At 30.1% G+C, this 14,029-nt stretch overlaps 1 protein-coding gene across 1 annotated transcript; it reads left to right on the top strand.

Annotated features, from left to right (window-relative positions):
• The first annotated feature begins 6,395 nt into the window (after positions 1–6,395).
• Positions 6,396–7,865, top strand: LOC125817897 (heavy metal-associated isoprenylated plant protein 6-like). The gene is made up of 4 exons (XM_049497405.1): positions 6,396–6,568; positions 6,832–6,913; positions 7,014–7,517; positions 7,602–7,865. The coding sequence occupies exons 1-4, from the start codon at positions 6,554–6,556 to the stop codon at positions 7,862–7,864; spliced, it is 864 nt and encodes a 287-aa protein (XP_049353362.1). The 5' UTR covers positions 6,396–6,553; the 3' UTR covers position 7,865.
• Positions 7,866–14,029: the final 6,164 nt, after the last annotated feature.

The following is a 14,029-nucleotide window of genomic DNA, read 5'->3' as shown; positions in this document are numbered from 1 at the left end:
CTTTATACAATGCTTATTTTTGAATGAATGTTTTCAAACTTTTTTGCACTTCAAAATTCTAGTTTTTGATGAGTCTGTGGGGGAAAAACATTTAAGTTGAGAGGTGGAGAGAAGCTGACAACAGCAAAATCTGACGTGGAATTTCTTAAATTGCATTTTACTTTCTCCGATCCAAATTATTCGTCATGTTTCTTCTTCTTTTTTTAGGGTTAAACTACATTACCAATTAAAAAGTTATTTTTTTTGTCATATGGATATGAGAAGAACTGCAATATATAATGTTATTATATCTATAGTTATTGAATATTAAAATATCAAATTGATTTGATTTAATTTAACTATAAATATTAGTCAAATTAACTCTAGAAAACGAAACGAAACGAAACGTAACAAGATGACACAATGGTCCAACTTGCTGATTCAGCATCCTATTATTTGTCCTAGCTGTCCACTATTGATCATTAATTTACGTTACTTTTTCCCTTTTAATCTCCCATTCAATTATTTTTCTTTTTAATACTCACTACTTTTAATTCCCATCTTTGTTTAAAATGGATTAGCTTTTTAGCACGCGCTTTACGTATGTACTTCATATTAATTTGTATATAATTTTATGAAAGCTACATATATTCGAAAATGATGCATTTTTATTTTTATTTTTATTTTTGGAATACATAATAGTTACTATAAAACATAAATAAATCAAATAATAAGATTAGACTAATTTAAACGTAAAATGTGCAATTTTGATAATTCAACAGTTAACTTACACCAATTGACAAAACAATTTGTCTTTCACTTATTGTCTCTAATATTTTGTTCTCCAAAAAGCCCAATTCAAAGTCTATGTTAACCATGATAATAATTGTGAAAGAATATTTGAGAACCCAAAGAGGCCGAAGAAATTAGTACACATTAGATATGACAAAGGAAGAATACTTTTTGGATATAGAAAATCTCTAAATTATTAGATGAATGTACCAAATGTCCCTTTTTTCAATTCCCTAAATATGAAAATGAGTGAAAAGAACTAGAAAAGGAAACAAAATACAAATGAAAATCCAAATCAATGACGTAGAGGATGATGATCATCAATCAAAGTTAGAGAAAATAATAAAGGCATAAGAGATTCTTTATCTTCATTTACAATTTGAATAAAGAAAAGTGATAAGAGATTCGTATCATTATTACATTTTTGTATTATTAACTCTCTTTATCTTCATTTACAATTTGAATAAAGAAAAGTGATAAGAGATTCGTATCATTATTACATTTTTGTACTATTGTTTACTAGTTAGTAACCATAAAGTCTCATAGTACTTAAACCTCACAAAAGAATAAATATTAAGTGATTTTTTAAAATAAAAATTGTTCAAGCTTTGATAGACAAAGTTATCAGATATTTGTATTGATAATGATAAGAGATAGATTGCACTCGTAGAAGTAATCGAGATGCATGCAAGATTAAAATATATTTTTTTAGTGCTAAATTTCATGTCAAGTCAAAATAAGATAAACAAATTGAAACAGACTACAGAAAATCATTTTCTGTATGTGTGATGGGCATTGATGAAGTGACATGTGTGGTGATAAAATGTTGTTATCTCCATGGTTATCTGGTCTTTGGTATAATCAAACAAGTCCTTGCTATTTTTTTGTGCATAATTCAAAATCTTTTTTTATTTTTGGAAAAGAGAATTTTGAAGGTGATTGATTTCTCAATCTTTTGTCTTGTTGTAAGCAACTTGATGCCTCTATATGGTTACCATTCACCACTATCATTACATTGCTCACCATTGTGCTTTTTCACTCAAAGACAATATATATATAAATACAAAATTTCCGTCAATTGATTTTGTAGTCTTTTATCAAATTATTTCAAATTTTACATTTTTTTGAGAAAATTGTATAAAATAACAAACTATTAATTCAAATTGAATGCTATAACCATAATTTGCTTTAATTGTAACTCGTAGCAAACTGATGCCATTTCACCTCTCTCCCTGAATTTCTCGCTCGCCACTCTTGTTTCTCGCTGGGCAGTCTCTCCTCTCCTCTCTCACTTTATACAAACACAAATGTATAAAATGTGTTTGTGTTTGTATAAAGCGAGAAAAAATTGTATATATACATATATTTTCGTTCCCCTCTCCCATATCTCGCTCACCACTAGATCTTGCTCGCCACTCTCACTCGCCTCTCTCACTTTATACAAACACAAATGTATAAATTGTGTTTGTGTTTGTGTAAAGCGAGAGAAAATTGTATATACAAATACAAATACATATATTTTCGTCCTATACACTTATGATTATACAAATACAGATCTTCCCCTACCCAGTTTTCTTTTGTCTTTCTCTCTTTCTCGCTTTACAAACACATATTATACAATTGATTCTTTTGTATATGTATACCGAAACAGATTATACAGTTGCTTCTTTTGCATATGTATAGCGAAATATACATATTAATAGTCATAGCAAACATAAAGTTTGCTATGGAGTGCAATTATGCAAACTATAACTATAACATACAAATATGATTTTTATTTTTGCTATATGTGAAAGTTGCTCTTTTATTTTTTGGTTAGAAATTTTTATATTTATAAATTATATGTAAGGGATCTTTTAATAAATTATTAGGCATACTTCACTAACATATATATTATTATTACTTATATTTTCAAAATATTACGTATCTTACCACTAATTAAGAGTTTATTTTACGTATCTTACACTTAGATACATGTATTTTGCTACCAGATACACAAAAGTAAGAAGAGAGGCAGCGAGATTGAGGAGGAAGGCGAGCGAGATTCATAATATGTATCCAAATATATGGGAGATTGGCGAGCGAGATGGGAGAGAGACGAGCGAGATTTGCTATGTATCCAGATACATGCGAATCCACTTTGATATAATGTATCTAGAACAAATTACACCTAAATTTGACCCATGTATCCGAGATTCATGTATCTGGACATATCCGGAGTCACCAAAATTTGATAAAATACGTAATATTACATACTAAAGTATATCTAAGTAATTAACTTCTAAACCAATGGAATTTATATGCTATATGGATAACATTCTCATTATGGGCTTTTGTGTACGAATGTGGTACGAACTCTTGATTTTATGGGCCAATTTAATAGAGCAAAATAGCCCAACTTTATGAATGGGCCATGGGAATTCACTTCCAAAATGAAATACTTAATGGACATCCTCAACAAGTTACTTGCTTTTGATTTAGATGTGTTACGTAATTTTGGGAGACATTAATTTTGGTATTTTACTTTACGAAGAAACATTTCAATCATGCCAAGAATATTTTGAATATTAGTGGTTAGAATAATATATTTAGATTTCATTGTTCTTCTTTATCGTCGATTCATTTGGATAAGATTGCATGAGAATAAAGTATCAAATGAGGTGTATATAGAGACATCATTATCAAAGTAAACATGTTTGAACTTCAAGAGATCACATGTCGAACTTGTGGCATTTCAAGAAGGTTTCAAAATGTTTGATACTAGATTTTTATGCAAACTTTCAGAACCTTCAATAAATTAAATTCATTACATAATTCATACTTTAACGTGATAATCATTCTCTTTTGATTTTCGTATTCAATCAAACATCATCATATAAATCGAAATAATTTAGACAACAAAGTTATTAAGCCGCCCCTCACTTTGGATTTATGGATTTTGAGTTTGGTCCCTCACTACCCACCTTGACATTAAACTTCTACCTAAAATAAAAGAATCACACATTTTTGTAGTACTAATGATGCTGACCTTTGACTTTTCTATATCATCGCTATCAATTTGGTTTTAATTATTAAGACCAATTATTATTAAATATTAATTTGAGATTGACGTAGGAAGAAGATAAACTTTAAATCTTGAATTTGTTTCTGGAAATTGTTTGTTTTTTTCCCTAAACTATCAAACTTTAATAGTCAACGAATTGAGTCGAAAAGCATGAGTTATAAAGGAGACTAAAAAAAACTAGGTAATTTCTTTCCGTATGTCCAAGTCCGAGTGAACAGACTTACCTAGTGCATGTGTTGATAAGAGATAACATATACCTCCTAAAATCAATTGAGATGCATGCAAATTAACTGACACACCGTAATTATCACATCCACTTAAAACTTTTGTAATTAGTCCATTCTCTTTTGTGTCACCTATGTTTAATTATCTTCATTTACACTCTGTATAAGAGAAGAAGTGGAAAAGATTTATGATTACAAATTAGGTAAAGTTTAATGACAAATTAAAGGTTGAATGACAATTCAAGATTCATATGTATGCAGATATATGGGAGATTGGCGAGGGAGATTTACTATGTATCAAGATACATGCGAATCCACTTGGATACAATGTATCTAGAACAAATTACACCTAAAATTGACCCATGTATCCGAGATACATGTATCTGGACATATCCGAAGTCACCAAAATCTGGTAAAATACGTAATATTACAGACTAAAGTATACCAATGAAATTTACATGCTATACGGATAAGATTCTCATTATGGGCTTTTGTGTACGAATGTGGTACGAACTCTTGATTTTATGGGCCAATTTAATAGAACAAAATAGCCCAATTTTATGAATGGGCCATGGGAATTCATTTCCAAAATGAAATACTTAATGGACATCCTCAACAAGTTACTTGCAATTTGTAAAGTATCTCTTTTGATTTAGATGTGTTGCGTAATTTTGGGAGACATTAATTTTGGTATTTTACTTTACGAAGAATCATTTCAATCATGCCAAGAATAACAACATTTTCTGAATATTAGTGGTTAGGATAATATATTTAGATTTCATTGTTCTTCTTTATCGTCGATTCATTTCGATAAGATTGCATGAGAATAAAGTATCAAATGGGGTGTATATAGAGAGATCATTATCAAAGAAAACATGTTTGAACTTCAAGAGATCACATATCGAACTTGTGGCGTTTCAAGAAGGTTTCAAAATGTTTGATAATAGATTTTTATGCAAACTTTTAGAACCTTCAATAAATTAAATTCATTACAGAATTCATACTTTAACGTGATAATTATTCCCTTTTGATTTTCGTATTCAATCAAATATCATCGTATAAATAGAAATAATTTAGAATTATGCTATTGATCAACAAAGTTATTAAGCCGCCCCTCACTTTGGATTTATGGATTTTGAGTTTGGTCCCTCACTACCCACCTTGACATTAAACTTCTACCTAATATTCACACATTTTTTTAGTACTAATGATGCTGACCTTTAACTTTTCTATATCATCGCTTTTAATTATTAAGACCAATTATTATTAAATATTAATTTGAGATTGATGTAGGAAGAAGATAAACTTTAAATCTTGAATTTGTTTTTGAAAATTGTTTGTTTTTTCCCCTAAACTATCAAACTTTAATAGTCAACGAATTGAGTCGAAAAGCATGAGTTATAATGGAGATTAAAAAAATTAGGTAATTTTTTTCCATATGCCCAAGCCCGAGTGAACATACTTATCTAGTGCATGTGTTGATAAGAGATTATATATACCTCCTAAAATCAATCGAGATGCATGCAAATTAATTGACACACTGCAACTATCACATCCACGTAAAACTTTTGTAATTAGTCCATTCTTTTTTGTGTCAACTATGTTTAATTATCTTCATTTACACTCTGTATAAAAGAAGAAGTGGAAAAGATTTATGATTACAAATTAGGTAAAGTTTAATGACAAATTAAAGGTTGAATGCCTACATACATAGAGTTAGGCTTAGGCACCATGTGGGGGCAGTGCACCAACCCAACCAATTTAGATAAATATTTAAATAAATTTCCTAACACATATAAATGATTTGGATCAAAATTATTTAATTCTATTGAACTCAAAATGTATCTCCCTGCTTATTAATGATAAAATGTGAAGATTCTTTTTTGCCCTTGCTAATATTCTAATTTAATATGTAGTAATAGATTAATTTCCATTCATTTTATCATGTTGTTATGCTTATCATCATAAAATTTACCTGTAATTGATTATGTAGATCTAGAAAAAACAGTTAAAAATAATATGTGTTTGGTATTAATATTGATCGTTTCCTTTTTCTTTAATCAGAGGTCTTGAGTTTAAATTCTTGTAAAAATGAAAAAATCTTGTTGGAAGGGTCATCCCCACAAATAAAATTTAATCGACTTCAATATAAATATCGAATATCGAATATCGAATATCGAATATCGAATCAGAAATCAAAAGAGAATATATTTGCTTGATATGAAAGGGAAGGTGAAATGTGACCATCAAAGGCAGTACATGCAAATTGAGAGTATATATATAGTCAGCAATTCTAGTGGCTGCCAATTTAGATGATATCATGAATTTTAACTTTCATTTAATTTCAAAGATGTTTTCCTTCTTTATTCCTTCTTTTTTCTTTTTCTTTTTTCTTCATAAGACTTTTTGATGTTTCATTCATACTAGTATATATTCTAATTAAAGCTACACTCTTTTCACTCAACACAGAATCCATTTTCTTCAAGTATCAACCATGGGGGGTGGAAAGGTATGAATTCACTAATTTTCTGTATGCAAAAAAGATTTTGATCGATCTATCTATAGCTATATGACGTTTGATCAAGAATTTAATACATATGATTGATTATATAATCGAGATTCTGAATTTTTGTTCTCGTATTGTATCTTTTCACTTCCACATAAACAAAATAATTTAGTTCATTCTTGCATAATATTGTTCACAAATCTTTCTATAAGAGCTTTGATTAATTGTGTGCTTACAATTACTTTAATTTATTATTTAATTATCAGACCACTATCATGATACTCAAAGTTGATCTTCAATGTTCAAGCTGCTACAAAAAGGTCAAAAAAATTCTCTGTAAATTCCCTCGTAAGTTTCTTTTTTCTTGAATTCTTCAATATTATTATAATATGAATAAGAATTAATTTGATTTTTTTTTTTTGTGGTTTCAATTTTTTTTTGGGAATAGAAATTAGAGACCAAGTATATGATGAGAAGGGCAATACAGTCACAATCACTGTGGTTTGTTGTAATCCTGAAAAACTTCGTGACAAATTGTGTAGTACAGGATGTGGAGTAATCAAAAGCATTGAAATCAAAGACCCTCCAAAGCCCAAACCTCCCGAAAAGCCCAAAGAGCCCGAAAAGCCCAAACAACCTGAAAAGCCTAAAGAACCCGAAAAGCCCAAACAACCTGAAAAGCCTAAAGAACCCGAAAAGCCCAAACAACCTGAAAAGCCTAAAGAACCCGAAAAGCCCAAACAACCTGAAAAGCCTAAAGAACCCGAAAAGCCCAAACAACCTGAAAAGCCTAAAGAGCCCGAAAAACCTAAGCCCAAAGAGCCCGAAACGTCCAAAGAAGTTCCTAATAAACCAATTGCTCCACCACCAGCACCAACGCCCATAATGCCAATGCCAATTCAAGAATGCCCACAACCGCCACACGGATATTGTTGTGGACAATGCTACGAAGGCCAAACCGGGGGCCCATGTTATCAAGGGTATGGAAGACCGGTCCCTCCGCCCCCGAGACATTGTTGTGGAGAATGCTACGAAGGCCAAACCGGTGGCCCATGTTATCAAGGGTATGGAAGACCAGTCCCTCCGCCCCCGGGACATTGTTGTGGACAATGCTACGAAGGCCAAACTGGGGGGCCATGTTATCAAGGGTATGGAAGAATGGTCCCTCCGCCCCCATGTTATGATAACTATGGGCCTGGGCCTAGGCCTGTGCCTTATGGCTATGGTATGGGCTGTAATGTGAGCAGATGTGATCAGTACTTTAATGATGAAAATGCTAATGGCTGCTCAATTATGTAAGGTGGCCCAATTGTTATGGTTCAATGTCTGGGCTCATCAATGTGGGCCCTTCTATTAATGTGGTTATCGTTTTTTCTTTACAAATTGTATAAATGATAAACAATGTATAGTTAATTTTCTTTTGTAAAATAGAATAAAAGTTGTTAACTAGATTGTTGGCAAAGCCTTGATTGATTAATAAATGTCATTTTTCAACATTACTAGTGGTCTAATTTCTCAAAAAATTTAACAAGTTCAATTGAAAATGCTTCTAATTCCAATTTGTGAATCACTCAACTAAGATACTTAAGTTTCCACATATAATAAGTTATAAGATTATTATTTTGGTTGGAGAAAAAAAAGTATTGTACGACTAATTAAGCCCAATTATTCTAGAATTAGAGTTATAAGTCTTCAATATTTGGGATTTTTTTTTTTTTTGAAAAACAACTCGTGGTTTGATGTTTCATTCTTTTGGCTCTCCAACGCAATCGGTTAGGAAGTTAATTATTGTTGAAACTATGACAATAAGAAATACATTACAAACTACTTTGGTATTCACGTAAAAAATCATGTAATACAATGCAAACAACTACTATAGAGGGTGTTTTTGTAAAAGATAAAAGTTTGGTGTAAAATTTTAATTTTCAAAAGATCCCAAATAATGATATTTGACCCAAATATTAGAAAAAACTAGTATTTGGGAATTTGAGATATTTGTCAAAAATATTTGCCAAATAATGGCAAATAGTATGGACGAACACTATTTGCCAAATTTTTCGCCAAATATTAATTGGGAAATCTATGGCCAAACGGGCCCATAGAGTTAGGCACCACGTGGGGGCAGTGCACCAACCCAATCAACAGGGGCGGCTCTACAGCTTTGCAAAAAAAGCAATTGGCTTAGGCCCCAAAATTTGAGGGGCCTCATTTTTAAAAAAAATAATAGGTTATAAGTATTTTTTTTTTTAAAAATATCGAGTATTATTTGTAGAAAATAAAAACTTTTTATAAAAGAGCAAAGAAGTAATAGAAGTTTGACAAATTATGAATATTATGTCTCAAGAAAGATTAAATAATTGACAATAATAAACTTCATAAAAAATATATATTCAAATTTAAGGCCTCTATTCGAATTTGGCTTTAGGCCATCGATTTATTAGAGCCGCCCTTGCCAATCAATTAAGATAAATATTTAAATAAATTTCCTAACACATATAAATGATTTGGAGCAAAATTATTTAATTCTATTGAACTCAAAAGTATCTCCCTGCTTATTAATGATAAAATGTGAAGATTCTTCCATATTTCCATACTTATTAGCAGGGCCGACTTAACCCCTAGGCCACTAAAGTCATCGCTTGGGGCCCCATATATTTTGGGGCCCCCATTTTTAAAAACAATTACTTATATATGTTATTTGAAAAATAATAAATATATGTACTATGAGTGTTATGATTTCTACTAAGAAAATTGCATATGAGATAAAAATAAACTGAATTTCGTAAGAAACAATTTGATGAAAATGTGGATAGCGAAATCACAAAATCCCTTGAAGAACCTTTTAGAATTGGTTGTTTTATATATGTAGAGTAGATCAAACTATTTTTTCACTTCAAAATAGATTTGAACCAATTGAAACATATGGAAATATTTTTGATTTCTTATTTAGTGGTAAAATATTGAGATCACTAGATGATGAGAATTAAAAAAAAATTGTCTTAACCTTGAACTTTCTTTATCATGTGTTAGTTATTATGATATTGATGGTTTAGATTCATTTTTTGAATTAAAAGTGTTAAGGGAAATAATACAAGTAGAAGATCATGATCTAATAAAAATTCTCAATCAAATAAAAAGACTTGATTCTTTTCCAAATACTCATATTGCTTATAGAATAATGTTAACAGTTCTTATAACTATTGCCTCAGCCGAAAGAAGTTTTTTGTGAAATTAAAATTGATTAAATCTTCTTTAAGATCAACAATGTCTAAAGAGAGATTGAATGAATTAGCTATATCATCATTTGAAAAGAAATTATTAAACCAAATTGATTATAATACAGTACCTAATGACTTCACATCTAAAATAGCTAGAAAAGTAGATATTAAATAAAAGTATAGATGATGAAAAAAAAATTAGGGCTCCTCTCTTAAGTTTCGCTTTAGGCCCCCAATGTTGTTGAGTCGTCCCTGCTTATTAGCCTGTCATGAGAGCAATTTCCGCATAATTTTTTTTTTTTCCAGATACTTCAAATCTTCACCTGATATACCATTAAAAGTACCCGCTAGTTCTGATTTGAGTTTTAACTTGATGGAATTTTTCAGGTAGATCTGAAAGGGAAAGGAGAGGGTTGGGAATCCGTGGAGAGAGAAGGAAGATAATGTTGACTATGGTTAAATGGTTGGTTTTAGCAAATAATCTGAACCGTCTATTAATTTGAGGGACACGTGTAGCAAAAATTAACCCCCAACTGGAGGAACTGCTCCAATGGAGGGGAGCTGAATCCGACCTTCGACTCAAAAATATAAATTTTGTTAAAGAGTAGAAACTTACCTTCCCCATCTTTAAACAATGCTGATTTTCGAATGAATGTTTTCAAACTTTTTTGCACTTCAAAATTATAGTCTGTGTTTGTAATTGTCTCACTGCTTGTAGTGGGGAAAAACATTTAAGTTGAGAGGTGGAGATAAGCTGACAACAGCAAAATCTGACGTGGAATTTCTTAAATTGCATGTTACTTTCTCCGTTCCAAATTACATTCACTTATATCAATTAAAAGTATTTTTTTTGTCATATTAATTAGAGAAGAATTGCAATTTATAGTGTTTTTTAAATATATTTTTGAATATTAAAATACCAAATTGATTTAATATAACCATAATTATTAATCAAATTAACTCTTAAGAAATGAAACGCAACAAGAATTTTGAGACGAAGGGAGTATCGAAGACACAGTGGTTCAATTTACTGATTCAACTTCCTATTATTTGTCTTAGCTGTCCACTATTGGTCATTAATTTACGTTACTTTTTTTCCTTTTAATCTTCCATTTAATATTTGTCTTTTTAATACTCACTGCTTTTATTTCCTATCTTTGTTTAAAATGGATTAGCTTTTTAGCACGCGCTTTACGTATGTATTTCATATTAATGCGTATATAATTTTATGAAAGCTACATATATTACAAAATGATGCAATTGAGTTATCACATTTTTATTTTTATTTTTGTTAGTTACTAAACATAAATAAATCAAATAATAAGATTAGACTAGTTAAACTTAAAATGTGCAATTTTGATAATTCAACACTTTTAGCCATGGTTAACTTACAACAATTGACAAACAAATAGTGGATTCAACAACAATTTGTCTTTCACTAACTTAAAAGTCTTGAATTTAATATTTTGTTCTCCAAAAAGGCCAATTAAAAGTCTGTTAACCATGATAATAATTTTGAAAGAATATTTGAGAACCCAAAAAGGCCAAAGAAATTAGTACACATTAGATATGACAAAGGAAGCATACTTTTTGGATAAACTCTCTAAATTATTAGATGAATGTACCAAAGGTCCCTTTTTTCAATTTCCTATATATAAAAATGAGTGAAAAGAACTAGAAAAGGAAACAAAATTCAATTGAAAATTCAAACACAATAGTAGTTTGTTGTACAAATCAATGACTTAGAGGATGATCATCAAAGTTAGAGAAGAATAGAGGCATAAGAGATTCTTTATCATCATTTACAATTTGAACAAAGAAAAGTGATAAGAGATTCTTATCATTATAGTATATTTTTAGTATTATTGTTTACTAGTTAATAACCATAAGGTCTCATACTACTTAAACCTCAACAAAGAAAAAGTATTAAGTGATATTTTTCGAATATTTATAGTAATAAGAGATAGATTGCATTCGTAGAAGTAATCAAGATGCATGCAAGATTCAAATGTTTTTTTTTACTTTTAAATTTTGTGTCAAGTCAAAATAAGATAAGCAAATTGAAACATCAGGTTGGAGCATGTGTGATGGGGATTGATGAAGTGAAATGTGTGGTGATAAAATGTTGTTATCTCCATGGTTATGTGGTCTTTGGTACAATCAAACTCCCTGCTAATTTTTTGTGCAGAATTCAATTTTTTATTTTGGAAAAGAGAGTTTTGAAGGTGATTTATTTCTCAACCTTTTGTCTTGTTGTAAACAACTTGATGCCTCTATAGGGTCACAATTCACCACTATCATTGCATTGCTCACCATTGTGCTTTTTCACTCAAAGACAATATATATAAAAATACAAATTTTCCGTCAATTGATTTTGTAGTCTTTTATCAAATTATTTCAATTTTTACATTTTTTTTTTTGTTAGGAATTTTTATATCTATACTTAAGAGATCTTTGCGTGATCTTTTGAGTGGAGAGGTTCGAAATAGGAGAGTCGAATTATGAATTCAAACATAGGTTCTTTTAAAAAATAATAATTATAAGTCATTTGAATAATTAATAATTCTAAGTATTAAAGGCATACTTCACTAACATATATATTATTATTACTTATACTTTCAATATATTACGTATTTTACCACTAATTAAGATTTTTTTTTTACGTATCTTACACTTAGATACATGTATTTTGCTACCAGATACACAAAATAGGTAGAGATGTTAGTGAGATTGAGGAGGGAAGCGAGCGAGATTCGTGTATCTAGACACATGGGAGAGTGGCGAGCGAGATGGGAGAGAGAAAAGGGAGGTGAGTGAGATTTCTATGTATCCAGATACATGCGAATCTTCTTGGACACAATGTATCTAGAACAAATTACACATAAATTTGACCCCACATATACGAGATACATGTATCTGGGCATATCTCTGGAGGCACCAAAATCTGGTCAAATACCACTACAACAAAAGCAACTTTTAACGACAATAAATAGACACATTAATAAAGAGTGCTAAAGTCTTTACCAACATTAATTAGTTAAGTGTCATTAGATTCAATGTCGCTAAAGGCTCTAGGGACATATACAAAGAGTGCTAATTGCCGCTAAAAATACATACTTAGCGGCAATTGAGCTATTGATGTTAATTAATTACCACTAAAGATCTTTTTTTGTTATATAGTATACGTAATATTGCAAACTAAAGTGTATCTAAGTAATTAACTTTTAAACTAGTGAAATTTATGTAAATTCTCAATGAGATATATGGATATGATTCTCATTATGGGCTTTTGTGCAAGAATGTGGTACGAACTCTTGATTTTATGGGCCAATTTAATAGAACAAAATAGCCCAACTTTATGAATGGCCCTGGGAATTCACTTTCAAATTGAAATACTTAATGGACATCCTCAACAGGTTACTTACAAAGTATCTCTTTTAATTTAAATATGTTACGTAATTTTGGGGAGATATTAATTTTGGTGCTTTACTTTACGAAGAAGCATTTCAATCATGCTAAGAATAACAATAATTTCTGAATATTAGTGGTTAGTCAATCATGCTACAACTAGGATAATATATTTAGATTTCATTGTTCTTTCTTATCGTCGATTGATTTGGATAAGATTGCATGAGAATAAAGTATCAAATAAGGTGTATACAGAGACATCATTATCAAATCAAACATGTTTGAACTTCAAGAGATCACATGTCGAACTTGTGGCGTTTCAAGAAGGTTTCAAAATGTTTGATAATAGATTTTTATGCAATCTTTCAGTACCTTCAATAAATTAAATTCATTATACAATTTATATTTTAACATGATAATTATTCCCTATTAATCTTCGTATTGAATCAAACACTATCACATAAATTAAAATAATTTAGAATTTGGCTATAGATCAACAAAGTTATTAAGCCGCCCCTCACTTTGTAGTTATGGATTATGAGTTTGGTCCCTCACTACCCACCTTGACATTAAACTTCTACCTAAAATAAAAGAATCCCGCATTTTTTTAGTACTAATGATGTTGACCTTTGACTTTTCTATATCATCGCTATCAATTTGGTTTTATTTATTAATTTACTAAATATATAATTATGGACCAATTACTATATTAAATATTAATTTCAGATTGATATAGGATGAATTCATAAACTTCAAATCTTGGATTCGTTTCTTGAAATTATTTGATCTTTTCTAAACTATCAATAAGGTCACGGGGTTAGACCTTCAAGGTGTGACC

This window comes from Solanum verrucosum, unplaced genomic scaffold (genome assembly GCF_900185275.1).
Source record: "Solanum verrucosum unplaced genomic scaffold, falcon-dt-bn FXZP01000254.1, whole genome shotgun sequence".
NCBI classification, from domain to species: Eukaryota; Viridiplantae; Streptophyta; class Magnoliopsida; order Solanales; family Solanaceae; genus Solanum; species Solanum verrucosum.
This window is presented reverse-complemented; position numbering and strand designations above follow the sequence as displayed.